Raw genomic sequence first — 23,580 nt, 5'->3', positions numbered from 1 at the left:
TTTCATAATATTTGAAATTCCAAGCATAATATATTCTCGTAATTGAAAAGTGAAATAAAATTACCTGATGGGCGCTTAAAGTTGTTGTTGACTCCAGAAAAGAAATGGATGCAGAATCTTGCTCCTAAATTTTCAGTGCATTGTCATAAAGTGATACAAGGGAAAATTAGATTTGCATTAGATATGTGGAAAGATCCAACTGTCGAGAATATAAACTTCTTCTGTCTGTAGGGCTCACCATTGGTATACTGGATGTGTCAGTGGTTTTGTCACTTGCAAGGGTCTGTGCTTCCGTCAGTATACTCTCCTAAAAAATGGACATGTCAAGCAACCGATTACGAAAACATTATGCTTCTTTTGAAGGGCACTATGGCATTGTTTTCTATGGTCATAATTAGTTCATTTGAGGCTCCATAAACCAGGGACAGATGTATAGTAAAATGTGGTATAGTGAAAATGTAATACAATTTGGTAAATATGCAACTTTAGTAAGACACATTTACACACGAAAGCACCAATCCGTTCATGAAGTTACCTTTTCAGTACCCCACCGCCTACAGCCAATTCATCATCTGGGACTCACCTGAGGCAGCGTGTGCATCAATAAAGTTGGAATTGCATTAGGAAGCAATTTACAAAAAATTCTGTGTCGACTCTTTTTTGTGTACTTCGAATGGTCATACATATCGTCTGTAAAGTGCAGGCTGCACATGCAAAGTCGATTGGCCCTCACGTCCTTCAAGACATTCTGTAACGCTCACCTGATTCCCACGGAGGCGCGGGTCTTGGCAGGAAGCTGTCTGTGACTCGAAAAGTGATGTGCAGGACTCGATTGGCTTCTGGGGTCAACCTCTTCGCACTGTGTGTCGGACTCGAAGAGTGAGGTTTCTGCAGGTGAAAGAATATGGGGGTTAATGGTCTGGGTAGTTGAATGTCCCTCTCTCCCTCTCTCTTCCCAGCTTTTTCGTAGAGCCCCCAGGTCAACGTGCTCACCTTATATAGGTGAATGCTTGGCTCTCCATCTGCGTCTGGTGCAGGGTGCCGTTGCCAGTTCCTTCACTGGTGAAACATAGGCCTCTTGAATTCAGAGGATGGTTACCGTCGTTGTCTGCACGAGCGGTGAGTTTCCGGACACCTTTTGTCTTTATAGTCTTTAAATGCGTGGCACGTTTATATGCAGACTCTATATAATGCTTTTCCCTTATGTATTGCAGGGCTCTTGAAATGGAAGATGAAGTAAAGCGCCTGGAAGTTTGTAAGTATGGCAAGCGCTCTAATTGTCTCTTTCCTTGCAGCTTAGTTCCTGTTAAAGAGACGCCGGAGTATTTGCAGGCGTTTTATTGCGACGAGCGGGATGGACGTAAGTAAATACCTGCTTAATGTCTTTTCTTTTGCCTTTCAGATGTTGGTTTGCAGCGCCGGAGTCCGCGGAATGCCAGTAAGTTGTTAACGATGCTTTGTCTTTACAGGCGGCGATGCAGAACGAAGAAATCCGGAATCCACAGCGTGCCGGTAAGTATGGCAATACTTTTGCCTTTGCAGGTGGAGATGCGGCGTGACGAAGCGGCCGCAGCCGATGGATCAGGTGAGTAAGTGCTGCGTGTAAAGTTCGCCTTGCTAACCTGTTGTTTCTGTTCTTTGCAGGTGCTGATGATGTCTGGATACTGAAATGGTAAGTAGGATTCTTGCAGGTCCAGGATCAGAAGAAGAAAAGCCGGAGCAGACTCGGTGAGCGTTCTGCTGCAGATGGAGAATAACGCGAAGCACGCTTCATCTATCGGGTGTGGTTTAAATAGCCTTGGAGTGATGAGGCATCTTCTTCCACGGCCCCGCCTAGGTAAGAAAAGAGTTCCAGTTTCCAGAAGAGTTCCAGTGCTGTATCCAGGGAGTGGAGCTGCCCCACCCAGGTAAGAAAGTAGTCCCTGTTCTTAGATAGCTTCTAAGTGGTTGGTAAGTAAGCAGCATGGTCTGCTGCAGGTAAGTCCACCCAAGCATTCTCACACCTATTATGAGCCCAGCGCTTCCAGTGCCGGGACCAATGGTTTTGATGAGCCTGGTGCCACTGGCGCCAGGACAAGGTCCAAAAGGTCCCAGTGGGGACCGGCTGGTACCTAGGATTAGGGTTAGGGGCCTGCTTCCAAGGACGTTGGGCTGGTCCTGGCTCCTTGGAAGCAGTGATCATGACACATTCTGTGCTCTACTTTCAATGTCGTCCACAGCAAAACCACAATATTAAACCCATCTTCTTATTAAATCAATATTCCTCTGGAATGTATGCAGGACTGTGCCCTGACTTTTGAAATGGCTCCTAGAAGGGCAACCGAAAACCATACAAGCAGGCATTCTTGAAAAATCTATAAGATCTGTTTGCAAAAATATAAATAATTACCCAAAAATTGGGTCACATGGGGCCTCATTCCGACTTGGGCAGTAAGGGTTAACGGTCACCGGTAATGATGTCGGTGCCGGAAAACCCTTACCGCCCAATTCTGAGGTCCCTTAGCGGGAACCGCAAAGGACGTGTGGTCTGACCACACGTTCTCTGCGGTTCCCGTTGAGGGACCTTGGAGCTAATAACGGTACTGCAATTTGCGGTACCGTTATTATCGCCTTCCTCATTCCCATTGAGCCCTATGGGGGCTCAAATGGGAATGGGGAATGGTCTACAGAATGGGGACTAACCGGGTCCTCCAGGGTCGGAATGACCCGGTAAGTCCCCATTCTGCCAGACCGGACCCAGACCCGGTTTGGGAGGCAGCCATGGTGCTAGTAGCACCATGGCTACCGTCCAACTCGGAATGACCCCCATGGTCTTATAAAAGGGATATCAATACAAGGGGATTCTGATTCTTAATAATGATGTCGTTTAGGGCTCTGTAGTCACTATTAGGCTGAGTTCCCCTCCCCTTTTGGGTACAAAGATCTACAGAGCGGTAGAAGGAGATTTCAGAGTCCTGATGTAGACGGTCTTCAAGCATTGATTGAAGTATTGATGGAGAATCTCATCTTCGGTTTGAGATAGGGCACAACTATCCCCACATGGAATCTTTGCCCCATGAACCAAGTCGAAGGGGGCAGTCATACTTGCAATGTGAAAGGAGCTTCCTGCACCTTGATGAAAACATCAGAGTGTGAGTTATAACAGGAGTGGCAAACTGGAGAAATCACTCCAACTACATGCTGAATAAGAAATGTTGAAGAAGCAGGAACTCCAGAAGCAGACCTCATTACTGGGCTCAATGCATGTGTGCCATGCTGCAGCCCAAGTACAAAGAAACCGTGTGGTGGGGCTAGGAAATGACAAATGTTATGCAATGCTAAACAGGGGGTACCCAGTATGACCCCAAACCAAGGGACATCGATCAAATCAAAAGCCAGGACCTGCGTATGCCTCTCTTGCAGGTGATTGTAATAGCCGTAATATCGATGATATGTTCTACTACCGCTCTGAAGAACAAAGTACCATTCACTGCTTGCAAATGGAATCCGAGTGATTTGCCCGTGGCTGAAAGTACCGTGGGCAAATCGTTTGCATGAGAAAGGTGCCAACTACCAAAAGTTTGCACCTTTCTCATGCGAACACACATAGATTCTCACGCACACACAACACACCCATAACACCCCCCACCCACACCCTCAGCACATCCCCACCCACACCCCCAACATAAACAAACCCCACTGACCTTGTCTTCACGCTGGGTTCCTGGAGCGCCAGTTCCCTTTCACTTCCATGATGGTAAACCGGCGCTGCAGGGTCCTTTTCTTTTCTAACGGAAGGCTGCATAAAGTATAGTGATCGGGGCGATGCGGGGGACACCCCGGCAGCCCCTGTTTTTTTTTACAATGCTACCACCAAAGGTTCAAACCTTTGGTGGTAGCATTTTTAGAACAAATGGTCATTGCAAATATTTCTTTACAGTAAAATTGGCCTAAACCTTGCAAATGGTTAGGGCTGTTGTTGTTAAGCCTTGTTATTTGCATTGACTGTGCATTTACTATATCAATGGAATTTCCATACCACTGGAATCCAAGAGGGCAGCCACATCCACCGGAGGCATAGCCTCCTAAAAGAAGGTAATCCACATGTTGACATGGGGAACAACTGGCTACAGGGTATTTGCGAAAATGTGTTTATTTATTTGTTATTCGCTAAAGCCCATGGGCATCAAAGTGCAATACATAGCGCTACACAGACAGGGGGAAGGCAAGAAACAAAACCAAAAATGACAAGCAAATTGTGAGATTCAGAGCAGAGAATATAAATCAATCTCTCATCAGGGAAATGCTTTACGTGAAGAATTCAGCAAATAGGAAGGTTTTAAATGTTTTCCTGAAGGACAAAAGTGAAGACTCAGACCTCATAGGGGAAGGTAGAGAGTTCCACATTGCAGGAGCTAAGGCCTGAAATGATGTGCCGCCCGCACAGATGCGTTTGGTGCGTTAGCACAGCAAAAGATGTTGAGCCACCGAGCGCAATTCACGGGTTGGTTTGTACCACTTAAGATGCTCTTTGAGGTATGCCGGTGCAGTGCCATATAAGCATTTGTGTATTAATGTTAATGTTTTGAATTTAACCCGTTGGGAAACTGGAAGCCAATGGAATTTCTTTTTTTGCCCTGGTGTGATGTGCTCACCATGGCCTGTGTTGGATATTATTCTAGCTGCAGCGTTTTGCACTACCTGCAGTTAGGCTGTTCCATATCTGGGGTCCCCAACACCAATACATTGGCATAATCGAATTTGCTTATCATGATTGCTATGGCAATAATTACAGCATTTGAACTGGTGATGAATGGCATAATCTGTCTGAGTAATCGAATATAATAGTGCAAGCGCTGACAGTAGATGAGATGTGATCAATCATGTTTTCACATATGAGTTGACAGTAATGCCCAATGATTTAGCTTTCCTTGAGATCAGGATAGGGTATGTCCCTAATATTAGCAAATCATACGCCTTCCCAATCTTTTTGAACAATCTTTTTCTCACTAAGACAGAGCCAGTTATATCGCATCCAGACACCGATCATGTCAATGATTTAATTGATCAATAAGGTGTCAGCATCTTTATTCCCAGATAGAGTAAACAGTAGCTGAGTATCATCGGCATCATTTTGAAACAGAATGCTGTTATCAACCAACAAATCATGTAGTGACACGCTTGTCTGTCTCATTCTCTTGCCCATCCCTCCTCCCCTCCCTATCATTGTCTTTTTGCTCTTACTCTTTGATTTATGTCCTCCTGAGCTATCTGATAGCAGCTTGTTTGTCTCCCCCCTAACCCACTTGTTCCCACCCTCACCTTCCCCCACCACTATCTGAATTGTCGTCAGACCTAGTAAAATAGTTGCTTCTTCTGTTCTTCTCCTTCTTCTTCATTCCAATCCCCTCCTACCCCCCTCCTCCTGTTAAATTCCGACACTAACTCAATTGCCATCAGGCATAGTAATGTAGCTGCTTGTCTGTCTCATTCTCCCTCCCTCCCTCCCTCCCCTCCTCATCATTGTTTTAGTACTTCCACTATCGGAAATGTCGCCAGGCTGATTATGATAGTTGATTATTTTCACATTCTCGAATGTATCAATGACTTGTAAGAATGTTCACTGTATTTTTCCCATGTTCCATCCCTTCCTTGAAGCGCTTTGAAACACATTGTGTATAGGCGCTATACAAAATAACTATTAAACTAGCTCCATGTGGCACTCCTTCTGTAATGGAGTATGTGTCGCGGATGCTTGACCCAACACTACACTAGCTGTCCTATTCCGTAAGAAAGAATCAATCCAATCACATGATTGTTGATTCAAGTTAAGAGATTTTGACAGTCTTGCTGATAGAATGTTATGGTCCAAAACGCCAAAGGCAGCAGACAGGTCTAAAAACATCAAAAGTCCGATCTTGCCCTTGTCCAGAATGTCAAATAAATTTGATTGGACATCCAGCATTGATGTTTCCGTACTATGATACGGACGAAAACCTGGCTGGTATTTCCCCAAGAGATTATGAGAAACCACAAATTGTTGTATTTTTAAGTGTGTCATTTTGTCCAGTATTTTTAACAAGAAACTCACGTTTGTGATTGGACAGTAGTTCCCAGGATCACCTGGGTCTAGTGAGACTTGTTTAATGATGGGAGTAATACAAGTACTCTTGATGGAATCTGGAATAATACCGGTAGAAAATTATTCAATAACAATGTTAGAGATAGCATTAGCCAAGCATGGTGCACAGTCTTTTATAACTCAGTATGTTGCCTTCATCCTTTTGAAAAGATCTACCACTTCATCTGGTGAGACTGGTCTAATTGCAAATTTGGGAATAGAAGCATGTTCTACAGCTGCAGGGTTGGTCACAGTTTTAGATTGTGATTAAGTGTGGCTGGCTGGAGTTTTAGACTCAATTGTTTCTCTGATTTTGTGCAACTGAAGCATAAAGTGACACCTGAGCTTGACGAACCAATCAGGTGCGTGCCATGGGGCTATTAACAGACATAGGTCCTTTTTCTAAATTACATAGGAGGTTAAATAGTTCCCTAGAGTTAGATGACATGAGCATTTAGTTATAAAATTCCTTTTTTGATATTCTCAGAGCTGTTTTATTTTGGGCCTGTAATTTTGCCCACTCTTGCTCATGCTCTTCTGGTCCAGATTTGTACCATTTCTTTTCAGCTTGGCCTTTGAACCTACATAATTCTTTTACTTTGACTGTATCAATGTCATTATTTTTTTGTCGACTAACTTTCTTAGGTCTTATAGGGCAAGAAGAGCCATGGCGTATTTCAAGGCGGTATGATACAAATCAATTTAGGAAGAACAGGATGCACCACTCATCTCCAGCGTTCCCACTAGGGACGAGGTTGAGATTTTCTCACCTGCTTGAGAGGTCTTTGAAGGTAGTCCATGATTTAATGGACAAACTTGCCACAGTACAGACATAGGCCATCCTTCTGATGCCTTTAACATTCCTCTGAAGACAATGGTCCCCTTGTTCCTTTGACTTGCATGAGTTTTGTGGATGGGTCATAAGGACTTGTTGTAGTAAGACTGGGGCTGAAGGAACCAGACCTAGCCAATGACTGCCAAGGATAATGTTCTGCTCTTGTACCTTCTTCACACGTTTGGCTCAGGCAGTAGTCCACCTGGAGCATCAGATCAATACACGCAGTAAATGCTGTGAGTAATAAAGGAACCAAGGCCATGCCGTCTTTTTGGTCTTCCCGAAGTCTGTGTTAAAACACAGTAGCTTTCTTTGACTCTGGCCACTCCAGAAATGTGGATATCCGGCTGAAGCATGCCACACATTGAAGCCGGGTTTTATTACCCTGCCTCTGTACAAGGAGCTTTAAATCCAAAGCCTGAGGATGGTTATTGTTGTAAATTATCTGGATCAGTGCTGCTGTAAGAGCGTTGGAGTTTTACAGAATCAGAGCATTTTAATCCAACAGAGGATTAGCCCATGCTGTGGCCACCCCACCCAGATATGACAATGTTAATGTTAAAGGTATTTGAACCACACACTGTCACCACTGGAGTGGTCTCCAGGCACTCTGGCGGATCTAAAAAGGAGAGTGTGAAGAAAGAGGGGCTGGCGGGTTAGTCGGGTATATTGGGAATAGGAAAGTGAGAGTTCTGATGTCCTGTTGGCAGCTTCAGTTTGTTTTTGCACCGTTCTCTGAGCTTAAGTGCTGTTTTTGGGTCTGTGCAAATTCCCTTGTGCTGTTGTGCCAGGTTATGTGTTAGTCTGTTGTTGCAATGTGATGAAATGCGTGCGTATTGCTGTGCCGAGAGGTGGTTGTGTGAGTTTCTGTATGAGAAGTGTATGCGGAAAGTTGAGAATTGGGTTAGCAGGTTTTCCTTAACTCTTTGTCTTTGCGTTTCTGTGCTCAACATCTATGATGATCCTGGGTGTTTGGTATTGTAGTTTGTCCAACTAGTTGGCTGGCCTGTGGAGGAGTGGCAGTTTTCCTCTGCGTTACTCTAGTGGTATGTATACCTGGCTTATGCACGTGTATTCCCCCACCCTGGGGTTGGGGATATTTAGGTTAGAGGATTCTGGTCCCTCCGTGCCCATCATGTTTGGGGATCTTACCTACCTAGGTTTCCTCTGTGGATTATCGGTATGTGGACATGGGTGGTTGGGGTGCCCCCTGCCTTCTGGTTAGGGAAGATTAACTTAGGGGTCATGGTTTCCTCCCTGGAATTCTTGTTTCCGATTGGGTCTATGTTTCCTAGTTGTTTTCTCCTGTTTCTGGAGCAAAGTGACACGTTTTTAGTAGTTTTCTGAATTCCAGATGATCTTTTGTGTTGCATATGCTTTTTGGTAGGTGATTCCAGGTTATTGCTGCCAGGTGACAGAAGGAAGATCCTCCGAATTTTCTTTTATTGTATGGTTTTGGTTCTAAGTGAATGTCGTTGCTTGATCTGTGTGGTCTTGTCGAATGGTAGATGGTTATTTTCTTGTTTATGAACTCTGCTCCTTGGCCATGGATTGCTCTGTGTGTTATGCACATCGCTTTGAACTTTATTCGCTGTTTTATTGATAGCCAGTGTAGCAGTTTCAGCACTGGGGTAATGTGTTGTATCGTGGTATTTTGAGCAGGAGTCTGGCCGCAGCGTTTTGGATGCACTGAAGTTTTTTAATAGTCACTCTGGCATTCCTAGGTATAGGCTGTTGGCGTAGTCTACTCTGGACATGATGAGTGTGATGATGGTGAGTGTTTTGTGGGTGAAAGAGAGGAATGGTAGGATCCTTTTTACTGCGTGTACGAGGAAGAAACATCTCTATATTATAGCGTTTACTTGTGGCTCAAGTGTTAGTCGTATTCCATTAAGACTCCCAGGTTCTTTACTATCGTTGAAGGAGTCAGTGCTGTTCCCAGTTCGGCCGGCCATGGGATGAAGTGATTGTTTTCTCTGCTTTTGGATATGATCATTATTTCTGTTTTGTCCAGGTTGAGTTTGAGACTGTTAGTGTTCATCCAGCTGTAGAGTTCTTGTAGGCAGTCTTCCAGGGTAGTGTTTCATTTCTGTGTATATTGTATTTTGTAGATGATCTGTGTATCATCAGCATAGTTGTAGCAAGGGAAGCCATATTTTTTAATGAGCTTGATTAGTGGCATCAGGTATATGATGAAGAGCAGTGGGGAGAAGGAGGATCTTTGTGGTACCCCACAGGTTTAACATGTAACATTGGGTTTTACTTTCTCTGGTCTGCTTTATATAGATTCTAAAACAGTCTTGTGGTTTGGTTTATACCTACCTTTAAGTAGCTGGAGGCTCCTTTAAAAAGTATATAGTTCTTACCCGATTAGCTGCTGCTCTTCTAAACTTGTAACCCTGGGTTGTGCTTCCCTGAATTGCTTTGGTGCTATCCTAAAATAGTTTCATGAAGTTCTTACTTACCTTAGAAACTGTATCATACAATAAAGAACTACCTTTGAGGTGTGATCTCAGAATGCAGCCGGGTGGCACAGAAAATGTAGCATAAACTGACGGAGGAAAGTTCTACTTAAAGAGTTCCCAAAACGTGTTCCGGTGGAGCCAATGGAAAAGGGGAATGTATCTGGTATGGCTGTGTAGTAACTGCAGTAGAAACCACAACTGGGTAAGACAGAGGAGATGCCCCTGATTCAGGTGCATCATCATGAAGCGGATGTCAGTCCACCTTCTATTGGTCCACATAGGCATTGATTGCTGTGTGTGCATTTACCACATCAGTCCGCACGGCCTCTAAAGCCTGTGTGATAGTCGACAGCAGGTCTGGAACTTGTCCATAAAGGCATACCTCAGCACAAATGGCTCCTCAGACCGATAATGTGCCAGAATGAGGCCTTCTCTCATAGACCTTTAAGCGTCTCAGGCCACAGAATACACACAAAAATAGGCAGTCATCAATCCTTCCCTTAGAGCCAAGAGAAAACAATACCAAATAAGTACCAGTACAAATAAATACTACCTGCCCTCCTCGTATCAGCAAATAGTGCATTAGAAAAGTACTTGTGGTTGTACAGATAGTGATTCAAGAAATGTGGCAAAACAACCAATAGGACCTAGGCTACACGCTTGCACGCAGAGAGAACAAAGGGACCGGGCAAAACGAAGGCCACAGCAGCTAAGGCAAACACCAGATTACAGGGTAAAGTTTGCAGTACAGGTTTGTTGAAAAGTGTTTGTATATTGTGTGTGTGTGTGTGTGTGTGTCTGCAATGAATTTATAGCTGTGTTTGGCTGGGGATGGGTGCCATGGCAGGAGCAGAAATGGTTCACGTGCTTTACAGTGTCAATGTTGCCATGGATGGTGGGCACAGACATCATGAAATAGTTGTACAATGCTCCAGTGTTGTGTTGGGGGCCTGGCATCCATCTATAGAACCAATTGTGAATTGTCATGCTTTTTACAATAAATATTATGCTGTATAATTTTTTTTTTTTAAAACATTTTTATTGTTTTCATAGGTAGTACAGAAAGTGAATATTCCCAAACTTTCCCATGCCACTCACCCCTCCCGTCCGGATGAGAAGTTCATGGTCAATTGTTCTCGGTGTCGATTAAGAAGTGAAAAAATCTGTTATTTTTATGTAGTGCGGGCACCACTGTGCCATATAGTCTGTTTGAAGATATTCTAGTGCTCCTCCCCATTCTTTTGTGAAGGTGCCTTGTGTTCCTTGGATATTGTGTGTTATCTTTTCCATGGTCATTTGGGACCAGACTTTATATAGCCACGTGTATATTAGTGGTGGATCTTTCTTCTTCCATCCCTTTGCGATCGTGGCCCAGGCCGCGATGACCAGGCCCATAAGACTCCTCCATTGCGCTTTAGTGAGTGTATTGGCGTGTTGCCCTTTTAGTCCGCAGAGCCACAGTTTTTCAGGAAAATGTTCCGCTTCCGGAAATATTTTCTTTAGTTCTGAGATTACTTCTGTCCAGAAGCCTTTGACCTTTGGGCAGTCCCACCATATGTGCCTCCATGTGCCTATTTCTGAGCAGCCCCTCCAGCATTGGTTAGAGGACTGTGGGAACATGCTGTGTAGCCTCTCTGGGGTGTAGTGCCATTGTGTAATGACTTTTGTCCACATTTCTCTGGTTTGGGCAGCCCGGGTTAGTCTGGGGACATCGGCCCACAGCAACTGCCATTGTTGTGGTGTGATGTCCTCTCCCAGAGTTTTTTCCCATTTTTTGATATACGCCCATTTTATGTCTTCCTCCTGTGTGTTTATGAATTTATAGAGAGTGGAGACTAGCTTTTTGTCTCCTGAGTTGGTGAGGAGAAATTTTTCAAAGGTGGTAAGCTCCCTCGTCGCTGCGTGTGTTATTTCGGGTGTGGATAGCCAGTGTCTGAGTTGTTCATATTTGTATCTGTCCGCATTTGTGAGGTTCCATTGTGTTTTGCAGTCGGCGAAGGATCTCAGTTCCTTGTCTACGAACATTTCCCCAATTTTTCTGCAGCCTGCTTCCTCCCAGTTCTCATAGGCGCCGTGTTCTGTTCCTGGAGGGAACTGCGGATTCCTGCAGATTGGTGTGAACGGGGCAGAAGCGGTAGTAATGTGCCCTTTCCGTGTCTGCTCGTCCCAGGCATTCAATGTGGCCTTCATGACCTCGCTGATACGCAGGTTCGGGTGTCTGTGCTGTTTTGATTTCCACAATAGGTCCTCCAGAGGTGTTCTTGCGACCGCCCTGTCCTGGGTCACCCAGATCGTTCGCTGATTGCCTCCCAGCCATTCTTTCATGATCCATAGTTGTGCCGCTCGATAATAGTTTTTGAAGTGTGGGAGCGCCAGGCCCCCTTCCTTAGTGTGGGACGTGAGAACTGATCTGGCTACTCTAGGGGGTTTTCTATTCCAAATAAAAGATGAGACTGCTTTGTTCAGTGTCTTGAAGAAGGAATCGGGGACTGCGATCGGGAGGGATTGGAAGTGATAGAGTAGTTTCGGGAGGATGTTCATTTTGATCGATTGGATTCTTCCCCACCAGGAGATATTTAGGGGGCACCACCGTTCTAGGTCTTTTTGTATTCTTGCCAGGAGATAGGGGTAGTTGCTTTTATATAGTGCCTCTACCTTCCGTGTGAGGGTTATACCCAGATATTTTATGCCTTCCTCTGCGACTTTTAGGCCAAACTGCCCTGCAATTCTATTGTGTGATTCCATGTTCCCGGCTAGGGGTAAGATTTCTGATTTGTTTTTGTTTATTTTTAGACCGGATATGTCTCAGAATGTTTCTATTAGGTGGAGTGCCGCAGGGATGGATTGGGCTGGGCATTCGAGAGCCAGTAACATGTCATCTGCGTAGGCTATTACCTTATGTTGTTTCCCCGCCATCATGATTCCCATGATTTGGTCCAATTCTCTAATTTTAATTAGTAATGGTTCTAGGAACAGCGCATAGAGGAGCGGTGATAGAGGGCAGCCTTGTTTTGTTCCTCTAGAGATTCCCACCCTCTCCGTGACCACCCCGTTTACCGCTATTCTAGCTGATGGGGAGGAGTAGTTGGCCTTTATCATATTTATATATTGGGTCCCGAATCCCATGTGTGCCATAGTTTTGAAGAGCATTGACCATTCAACCCGGTCGAATGCTTTTTCTGCATCTAAAGATAGTAGGACAGCTGGGGTGCGGGTTATGTTGGTTTTTTCTGTTAGATGGACTAGCCTTCGTGTGTTGTCGTGCGTCTGTCTCCCTGGTATGAATCCCGATTGATCTGGGTTTATTAGGGAGGGAAGCAGTGGGGATAGTCTGGCGGCCAGGACTTTTGTGTATATTTTTGAATCTAAATTGATCGGGGCGATCGGTCTGTATGAGCCGGGGAGGGAGGGATCTTTCCCTTGTTTGTGGAATACCAGTATTTTAGCTTCATTCATGGAAGGGGTAATGTTCCCACTATCTCTGAAGGTGTTTAGTAGTCTAGTGAGGAAGGGGGTGAGGAGGTCTTCATATTTTTTGTAGAATGGGGCAGTAAAGCCGTCCGGGCCTGGCGCTTTGTTGAGCGGGAGATCTTTTATTGCTTTCTTCACTTCGCTTTCCGTTATTTGGGCCTCAAGGTCCGTTCTAGCTTTTTCTGATAGTTTTTGAAATGGGACCGAAGTCAGGAATCCGTTTTGGTCTGCCTCATCTGGGTGTTTAGTTTCATATAGGTCCTGGTAGAACTTCCTGAATGTGTCTCCTATATCTTCGGTGCGTGTCAGCTGTTCTCCTTGTGTATTTTTAATGCACCGAATGGTCATTGTTTTCCGCTTTGAAGAGAGTAACCGGGCTAGGTATCGGTCAGCCTTGTTAGCTTTTATATAGTATCTCTGTTTGAGGTATAGGAGGGATCTCTGGGCCCTCCTACTGCGGAGGAGGTCCAGTTGCCCCTCTGTGTGTTTAAGTGATCTTTTTAAGCTCCTGGTGGGGTTCGCCAGTACTTCTCCGCGGATTTTTGAAAGCTTCTCTTCCAGATCAGTTTCCCACTGTTGTGCTTGTTTATCCTTCGCTGATTTGAGGGCTATTAAGTGGCCCCTGATCACCGCCTTGAACGCCTCCCACACCGTACTGAGGGCTGTCTCCCCTGTATCGTTATTTTCAAAGAATTCTGTGATTTTGTCCCTAATGGATTCTCCCATCACTGGGTCCGAGAGTATCTCCTGAGGAAGTTGCCACCTCCAGATTCCTTTCTCTTTCTTTGGGGTCGACAGGTCCATCCAGAGGGGTGCGTGGTCTGAGAGAGAGATGGGACCCAGTTCCATGTTTTGAATTTTGCCCAATTTCCCCACTGACACCCAGAAGTAGTCGATTCTTGACATCATGTTGTGGACGTGTGAGTAATATGTGTATCCCTTGGTTTGGCCCTTATGTTCTCTCCATGCATCACACAATGCCATACCCTCCATCCGTCGTTTAAGTCGATCCGACGGGGCGCCTTGGTGGTGGGGCCCACCCGTGCTTCTGTCAGTCTGAGGATGCCAGGCCATATTAAAGTCCCCTCCTATGATTATTTCACCCTTCGCGTACACCTCCAGCCTCCCCATCGTGTCTCTCAGGAAGCCGTCTTGGCCTGTGTTTGGGGCATATACTGAGGCCAGTGTCAGTGTGGCGTTGTGGAGCTTGATATTGGCAAAGGCGAACCGGCCGTCTTGGTCGGATAGTTTGTCAATCAGGCTTGCTTCCAGACCCTCCTTAATTGCTATCATCACTCCCGCTCTCTTCTCCGCTGCGTTGGATTGTGCCAGTATTTCGTAGCCTCTGAGGCGAATTTTCCCCCTATCCTGTACTTTGATATGTGTCTCCTGGAGTAGTAGCACTTCGGCCTTTTCCTTCCGTAACATGTTCTCCACTTTTTTCCGTTTCACTGGAGAGTTCAGACCCCTTACATTTAAGGTCACAAATCTTATCTTCCCCATTTCATATGCCCTTTGTGGGTGCTCCTTTCGCCCGAGTTGACCATTCCCCTCTCTCTTCCGGAACGGGTACGTCCCTCCCACCCCAAACTGTTAACATGTCCCCAAACTTCAACTGTAGTCCAACTTGTGCTCCCGAGGAGGGCTCGGGTACCTAAGGTAGCTCTGGCGTTCCGCCTGTCGCTCCCTGCCCTCTGTTGGCTCGAGGCCTTGATGTTAGTCGTTCCGGTACCACACCGGGCCTATTTAATTGCTCTGTCCATGTTCCATCATCGGGTGTTGTTCCGCCTTGAGTGTTCCGCCGTTGGGCACCGAGTATCTTTGGCTATGGATTTACGTCTACTCGGTTGTTTTGTTTGGCGCTTCGTTTCCTCTTCCTTGCCGTTTCCTTTTCTGGCGGACCCTTTCCCATCCCCCTAGTCTGCTCTGCCGTTCCCCCCTTTTATTTTCGTATTTGGTCGATGGTTCATCTATCTGGAAGTTCAGGATGCTCAGCCCCTCTTCCATGGTGGTCACCCTCCTTTGCTTACCCTCCCAGTCGAACAGTAGGCCAAAAGGGAAAGTCCATTTGTATTTTATCTCTTTCTTGACCAATTCTCGAGTGAGTGGGTTCATTTCTCTTCTTTTCTGGAGTGTTGTGGCAGATAAGTCTTGAAACAGCTGGATTTCCACCCCGTTCATCCGGATTTTCTCCAGCTGCCTCGATCTCCGTAGTATAAGTTCTTTTTGCGTGTAGGAGGATATAGCTGCCAACACGTCTCTGGGTCTCTCCCCTGGTGCTCCAGTGCGCCTTGGGCCCACTCTATGAATGCGGTCTATCCCCACTGTCTCTGAGTCTTGTGCATCTATGACGTCTCTGAAGACTTCCTGCACCGCTTTCCGTAGATCCTTGTCCGAGACCGATTCTGGCATATTTTTTATGCGAATATTCGACCTGCGGGACCTGTTTTCGAGGTCCTCGCACTGTATTTCCAGGTTGTGGGTCAAGCGGACAAGGTGTTCCTGGGTTTCGCTGTTTTGCAGTGCCTCCTCTTCTGCGTTCTGCAGTATTTTTTCCAAGGTATCTGTCCTTTCTTCCAGGTTGGTTCGCAATGTCTTGTTTAACATCATGGATAGCCTGCTGCATGTCGTGTTTGATTGCAGCGAATTGGTCCTGGACTGTCGACATGAGCTTGTCTTGCAATTCTTTAAACCAGGAGTGCATGTCTTCTTTAGTTGGGGGTAGACCGCTGGAGGCGTTGTGGGCCGCTTCCGTCGCGGGCAATGACGGGGTAGCCTCCGGAGGCCTGCTTCTCGTCGAAACCGGGGTATCCACCGCCCACATCTGCACCAGGTTGGAGTCCTGCCTAGCGGTTTGCTGGTTCAGTTGGGATCCCCCTCCTTTCACTTTAGCTCTTGACATAGTACCCGCGAAATTGTCCGTGACTGTCCTTCTTCGATGGGTGGTGCCCAGCGTTAAAATGGGCCTGCTGCGTGCGTCGAGTTGAGCCAATGGTAATTCGGGGGGGGGGATTTCGTCTCCCTTTTGCACTGCGTGGGCTGGGTGCCCTATAGTTTCCACCCGATCTTGCCTTGTGGGGGGGGGGATGCAGGGTTCCCCCTAGCGGTTTCGGGGTCCGCGCGGGGGGGAGAGCTGAGCGTTGGGGGGGGGCTCACCTTCCAGTCCACCGGTCCGGAGGACTATCGCTGGCGTCCCTCGGCTCTTGGCTTCGGGTTGAGTTGTTTGTTGCTCCCCCGCTCCACGCGCAACCCCTTTGGTGTCTGGTGGCGTCGATTCTGCTGTGTTGGGGTTCTCTCCCACCCGAGCTGTCCGTATCACCAGCTTCCTCTGTGCTGCGCGGTAAACCACCTCTCTCCGTTCCCTCGTTGCGCTCTGGGCCTACCCCGGGCCGCGTTGGATGGTTCTTAGGCGCGGTGGGGGGAGGGGTGGATTCCTCTCCGTGTCGTCTCTGGAAGACGGGGATCGGGGAGACTTCCACCGTATGCGTCCTGTGTCTATGGACGATAGTCGGTGCCGGGTATGAGGTCGGCCACCCTCCGGAACGTAGCTATTTACAGTGCTGCTGAGAGGCCCGGCGGGAGCGAGTCTCACACACGTCTCGCTGTGCCGGCGGCCATCTTGGAATCATGCTGTATAATTTTAACCCATTAATAAAAAAATCCCGAACCCACCTATATTAGTTGAGGCTTGGTTCCTCGTGCTCATTTGGGGAACATATGCAACCCGACCACCAAACACTGTCTTCACCACAGCCTTTTCCCTTTGTTCATGTTAGGGGAGAAAAATCCATTTGGCGGATTCAAAGTTCCTGAAAGTGAAATGGTGGCAGGGTTACCAATAGTCCAAAATTTTCAAAGTGCAGCCTGAAGTATAAATGCACACTGAATGAAAAGAGTGATAATGTCCTTGCATAATACGTAGAAGCAGGTATGCTGTTTGTGCTATATGTTTCAAATGATCAATGCCTTACCATCTGGGTTCTTCAACTTTTTCAGAGAAGTAACAATGAAGGATGCCAGAGAATATGCAGAATCGATAAGTGCAATTGTGGTGGAAACCAGTGCCAAGAATGCCACTAACATCGAGGAGCTCTTTCAAGGAATCAGTGAGTGCATCTTATGCTTCTTTAGAATCATCACATACAGAATCGTACATATAGGTTGTGGTATGATGCCCATCACGGTGTCCGATGACAGATTAGAGTGCAATGAGTAAAAAATAAGGGACTTCGACTGTTTGATCCTCAGCACTTGGAGCAAGATAAAGCAGCATAGTTTAAGATTAAAACTAGTCCTGCTGTAAATGTTTACCAGCTTGTGCCTATTCCTAGGGGCCATCAAGGCACAATGCATTAAACTGTGAAAAATGGCTGCAGAACTTAACAATGTTGCGTTGTAGGTTTTTTTGTGCATTGCACACCCTACGGGAAAACAAGCAGCCACATCCGGATGTCCACAATTCTGAGTTTTCTAAGCATACATACCGTTAGGTAACATTTTGTGAAGTCTAACTGGTGTGGAACTTTACAAGACTTATCTTCTTGGTATTAGTGACCCAACTCTTAGCATAGGCCTGTACTACACAAGTCGATAGAGTGGCTGAGCGCCAGGCTTATCTTAGAAGCGCTACTGTGAGCTGTAGAGCAGTACAATGAAATCATTAGAGACAAGTAAACACTTGCACACTTTAAAAGTTATATTAAAACTATGTATTTATATATACACAAAGCACATGAATCACACTCGGTTATGCAGCAACTAATGGTAACATCAAGCAGAATTTCAGAATCAAGTTATTCAAGCAGCAATAATGCAGGTGAGTAAATTCCTTTCGTATTAAAATATTTTCAGCACACGGAGTGACATTAGTTAAGGTCGTAGTAGCACTTATGGTTCACCATACAATCTTGAGTTTGGAGGGCAAAAATAGAACACTGTGGGGCTGCAACAGTAGTCTTTTCTCACAGAGGGATGTAAAAAGTCTTTTCCCCAGCAGTAAGAGTGTTAAACAATTAAAAACGTTATATGGGACAAGCACTGCCAAAGCCAGAAGGGTTCAGAAGGGATGCCTTTGGGGAATCAGGACAGCCAAAGTCAATAGGACAGTTCTAGTTCTGATGCAATCTTCTTAGAAAAAGTTAGTTGAACAGTCAATAGTTCATTGCAGAAAAATCCAAGTACCTGAGAGAGCCTACCTGATGCGCACAAGCTGTAAGGCCTGCACAAGTGAGTTGCAGTTATTCAAAAGGATAGGAAGGAGCACTCCCCAAGCCAAGAAGCACTAGATTTGGCTAAAGGTGGTTAAACCCAAAGCCCCAAAGTACCTTAAAATTGAAGCAGATGTTCCAGCTGACTTGCTTCTGGATACAGCGATGCAGACCCTTGTTCGTGGACCTTGGTTGTGGTGATGAAAGGAAGGACGTCTGGCGGGATTCTGTGGCAGCACTCTCGAGAGGTACTCTACAGCAATGGATTTCACTCATTTCAGCACCTCTTTGTGGTTTTGCTGCCTTTTTCTCAGTGCCAAAGAGAAACAAATAGCTCCGATTGGAGTTTCCTTGGTCCCTTGGTCCTGGACTCTGGTGAGGGGACTCTGGATGAAGAATTCCTGCTTCTGGAGGTCCTTGAAGATGGCCACAAGGTTTTTGCTGGATTCGTTCTCGGGAAGATGCAGACGTTGCACTCGTCGGTGGTCCAGGCACCCCTGGTATTGGGAAATTGCAGCCCAGGAAGGTCACAGCGACACGGGGGTTGGCCCAGAACAAAGCAGGTCTTGAGGCTAGTTGGTCCCACCAGCCTAAAGAAGGAGGTCGTCCTTGGCAGAGCTTCCCTGTCGATGGTAAAATGGTCACCCATGGGTGCTGTACTGCTGCTGGGAAATCAGCCTGCAGATACATTGCACAAAAGACAGTAAAAAGAAACCACTGCCACCAGCCATTCAAGTTAGTTAGTGTAACTAAAGGTTAAGTGAGAAGTGGGATAAGGAGTTACTATGTAACCCCCCAGCACTCCACATAAGGTGGTGTGTGCTGGACCCACAAAGGAAAAAGGTAAGACAAAGGTTGTCCTACTATTCTTGGGAACTGTATTTCACACAAGAAAATGTATTTAAACATTTAGAGTAGTCCAAGGGACTGCTCAGTGGGACTCCACAAAGGGAGCTGTGTGTCACTATACAAAAAGCAGATGCCTAGGGAGTTGGCCAGACTCCATTAAAACATAAGGAACACAAAATCATTGTCAGAGGGAAAAGGCATGAGTGAGTGAGAAAAAGGCCCACTCAGGAAGTAAAAATCAAAAAGGTCCCAGATTCCAGCAAAGGGCTGGCTGTCTCTAAGGTTAAAGGCAATTAACACAGAAACTGAAAATACTCCCGAACACATACGTGGAAACCTATTCAAAGAAACCCAACAGTGCTCATTGAATACTTCATTTAAGAAAACCTTACACTGCACATACGCGCTCTTGGTTTGCAGAGTTGACACATGTTTTTTGACCTATGGTATATCAACGCAATTGCACATGTCACAGAGACCAATGGCACAAAATCCAATTTCTTGCTTAAGATTTGCTAAAAACTGGCCCCATAGAGTCCAGAGGGCTGTGTTTTTGTTTATAAGCATAAGTCTTGATAACGTGATTGTAGCGTGAAACAGGTGTTAATATGCCAACCTGACATATTACACATATGTATCAATTGAAAAGATAAATGGATGGTGGAATCTTTTCTCACAAATATCTGTCACATAATTTTAGCTTTTTTGTTTAATGTTTTATTGCTTAATCAAGTCAACCTTTAACATTTTCAAAGACTTAAATACAGTCAATCAGCAAATTTTAAAAGAAACAAATTGAAATAAAAAAAAGAAATAAAAGAGAAGACCAGCACAAATTAAAAACACATTATAAAATGTTATACAAAACGATTTGTAAAAAGAGCGCTTCTTTTTTCATCCTCCCAAGCAGAATTTAAAAGTTAAAAGATAGATCATGGCAACTACTAATGAGGCAACTATTTTACAGCTGTCCCCTCAAGTGTCAGAGAGTCCAGGAATCCTACTACTGCATTAACAATTGATGTTAGGTTCCCGGACAAATAACGATTCCAAATTAAATCTTCTCTCTCTGTCCTTTCTCCTATATATTTGTGCAGGTATTTAGTCCGTACTTGTAGCAGGGCAGGGCAACCCAACAAAAGATGCTGAGTTGTTTCTTTAACCCTCAAACTCTTACAGTACCTACAAAAGGACTCTGTCTCATTGGCCAACCCATATCTTACTAGATGTATCTTGTTCTTAAGAGATTTAGCCTAAATCTTAAAAAAGTAGAACTGAGCCCTCTGCTAGCATATATCGATAAATAGGTGGCCAAGCACCCCTGCATTTTAGGATCAAGAGCAAGATGGGATACAACAGGGTGTGAATGGAAATCCTGAACTATATGCACCCAGTCGGCCTTAAAGAAAAGTGTTTTCACCCCTTCTGGATTTTCAATCAGCTCAACCAACCTCCTGCAGTGCCATATAGGCAAGATCTTTTATTTCCACCGGGGCACCTGATCCCCTCCCCTTCATCATCTCACCAAACATCTCCCAGAGAGAATCCCCTGCAGGAATAAGAGACTTCCTAAAAAAGGAAATATATTGCCACAATGCTCTGGCTTTCAAAGAAACCAGTCCAAGTTCACATCAGATGTTAGAGTGAGGGACAGAAGTAAGGAGACGCAACATTCTGTGCCAGATGAGAGCTTTCAGAGTCGGCAAGTATTCAATGAGTCTAGGATTGTAAATCTCAATTCCATAGATTCATTTTGGAATAATCTTACCCATATACCATTGAATACAGGGTAGCAAAGAGAACTTGCCGAATCTGGCATCTACCTGTTGCATTTGCACTGCAGGCTTTACTGCCCTGGAGTGAATCCAGTCCTGAATCAAAGTTAAGGAGGGTTTGGCTGAAATGAAAAAACCTAAATAGATGAAAGACTCAATTCTCTCAACTGGGTTAGCCTGCGTATTTCATCTGTAGGAAGCTGGCCTCGAGCTATTTGAAATTTCCATAACTTTGGTTTTGAGTGGATTCACCTTCAAAGCATTCTCACATACAAATTTGGTGAAGGCATCGAGTGCCCGCTGCAGACCTACAGGAGTCGTATCAAAAATAAGAAAATTATCGGCGTACCCTGTCCACACCACCTTGTTTTGAGCTATCTTGGGTGAAGCCAAAGCATCAGCTTGTAAATGGGGTCCTAAATCTGCCATATATTAATTGTAAAGAAAAGGGGCCAAGATACACCAGTTTAACTCCTCTGAATGTCTTAATTGAGCGAGATAGGTTGCCTTGTTGATTCAGGCAGCCTTGAATAGCTGATTCCTTGTGAATCCGTATCAGTAAACTTAGCAGCCCCTGAGGAAATCCCCATCTTTGTAGCTTACTCCACAAGAGTGCTTGGTCTACCGATTCAAGGGCTGCCGCCAGATATTTTGTGTCTATGTATACTGGGCGTGCGCCTGAGCCCAAGCCAACCCCTGCAAACATGTGACCAGCATACCATATTGGAGCGTCCCCATTCCCTTCCTGAAGCCTGTCTGCCATTTTGGCAGAAGATGGTTACTGTCGGCCCAGCCCTCCAAATATTCTAGAAGTAATATCGAGAAGAGTTTAGAATCTGCATCGACGATAGCGATGAGCCTACAGTTTTGCGGGTTTTCTCTATCCCCTGCTTATATATCGGGATAATGTGAGCAATGTCCCAAGAGGGGGGGAAATTGTAGTATGCAAGCTATATCTGTAAATAAGTAGTGTAGACTTTCCGTCCACAGAGGTGGGTTTGTGTTCAGTAGTTGATTTGAAAGACCATTTGGGCCTGGTGCATTTGAATTAATACATCTACTTATTACAGTTATCAATTTCCCGACCGACAGGTCCAGAGAAAGACCCTTCTCTTTACCAGCAATGTGACTCTCTGTACTTATCACACCCAGCATTGGAGATGCATACAGGCCCTCAAAATGTTACACCCACTTTGCTTATCCCACCGCATTCACCAGAGTTCCAAATCGTACCATTTCCTCCTGATTTGATAAGAGATCAGAAGGATCCAGTATTTATTTTGCACCAGCACTGCCAACATAGACTCAGCATCTCTCTGTAGACACTGCACCCTTGTATGTTGGACCCAATTCTTCTGGGCCTAGTGGATCTTTGTAATTCTTTCCTGCTTTAAGCAGGGGGTTAGGAGACCATTCTCTTTAATGCATTTTATAAGTTTCCTCACTTCCCTTCTTTTTTTAACCAGGTCCACATCATATGTGTGATGGTGCACTTGCCTGCACAGCCGTTTTCCCCCTTCCCCTTAGGATGAATCACCCAATGAATTAGAAATAAAGGGTTTAAAATTATTACCAGCAAAGAATGCCTCCTTTTCATTACTAGACATCTCTGCCAATCTACCCGCAAGGCCCTTTTTTGCCCTATTAATTCGGGAGGGTGTTCAAAAGACTCTATTCCCTTGCAGCTTAGTTGCGACCATACCTCTACCAATTGCTCCGCCTGCAAGTATGACAACTGTGGATCATCCAAGGGAAAGTAGGTAACTAAGAGTGAGTGATCACTTATATTCATGGGCAAAACCTTAAAGTCCACACATATTTTAGCATCAAGATGTTTCGAGAATTAAATCGAATGTGAGTGACCAGTTTGCCATATGAAAGATCACGGGAGAAAACAATTTCACAAGAAGGAGAGGATTTGACGAGGGTAACCAGACCCCATAAGGCCGTCCGTTCAGCCCCTGGTGTGCTGCTTGATGTAAGACCGTGTAGCCATCAAACGCTAGTGCCATTTTTAGCCAAGTCTCTTGCAAGTTAATCATCGTGTATTGTTTCATGCCGGCTGCTAACTCCCAGTTATTATATAAGTGAACAAGGCCTCTTGTATTAAGACTGGCAACTGAAAACAACCTTGCAGGATTGGCTTCAGTTCCAGGCGCGGGCTGAGCATTGGGAGAACATCCAATGCAGGTCTAAGTCAACTAAGACAGTAGCAACCAGGACCAATCTCTAGATTCCTCCAATGACATTATTCTCCTTTTCAGAGACAGGACTTGTTCTTCAACTAAAGCCTGTCTCAGCGGAAATTGTTGGGAGTTAATTCTTCCCCGTTTTCCCAAGTCAGCTCGTCCTGCCTGACCACTTAATGATTTAGGGACACATAACCATATCGTAACCCCGGCATCTGAGACTGTATCTTCCTTTCAGGACGGTGTCCATAATCAGTTTTGACTTAAGGAACACCATTACCTGGTCCAATCTAGAGATATCTGTGAAGAAAATCCTAGCAATGTCATTTGATTTCATACCTCTCAGAGCCGGAATCCCTTGAAGAAGAGCTAATAGTGTGAGTTGATCAAGGGCCATATCACGAGTGTCCGGTATCACACATTCCAGAAGCACTGACAGTGGTTCCTCTTGAGGCCGCAATGTGCAGTCTCCCACAGCACAAGACAAGTTTGACGGCACGTAATGCATTGCCAATTTGAAATGTCCATAGTATTTCAGCAGTTCTTTAAGCAATGGCTGAAATTAGTGCATGTAGTCAGTGAATATACCAGATAATGACACACACATCATTTAAGGATTTTCGATTTGCTTTGCAGGTAACATTTTTATATGCTACTCCTTTGGGTCCTTTTTTAGTACATGAAATGTC

The 23,580-nt window shown here is 45.3% G+C and overlaps 1 protein-coding gene across 1 annotated transcript in view; it reads left to right on the top strand.

Annotated features, from left to right (window-relative positions):
* RAB31 (RAB31, member RAS oncogene family) overlaps nt 1-23,580 on the top strand; it is a 629,885-nt gene that overhangs the window by 591,235 nt on the left and 15,070 nt on the right. The window contains exon 6 of the mRNA XM_069613379.1: nt 16,868-16,977. Coding sequence (XP_069469480.1) covers nt 16,868-16,977 — 110 coding nt within the window. The remainder of the gene's footprint in view (nt 1-16,867; nt 16,978-23,580) is intronic.

This window comes from Ambystoma mexicanum, chromosome 5p (assembly GCF_040938575.1).
Source record: "Ambystoma mexicanum isolate Mex_15411 chromosome 5p, UKY_AmexF1_1, whole genome shotgun sequence".
NCBI lineage: Eukaryota > Metazoa > Chordata > Amphibia > Caudata > Ambystomatidae > Ambystoma > Ambystoma mexicanum.
This window is presented reverse-complemented; position numbering and strand designations above follow the sequence as displayed.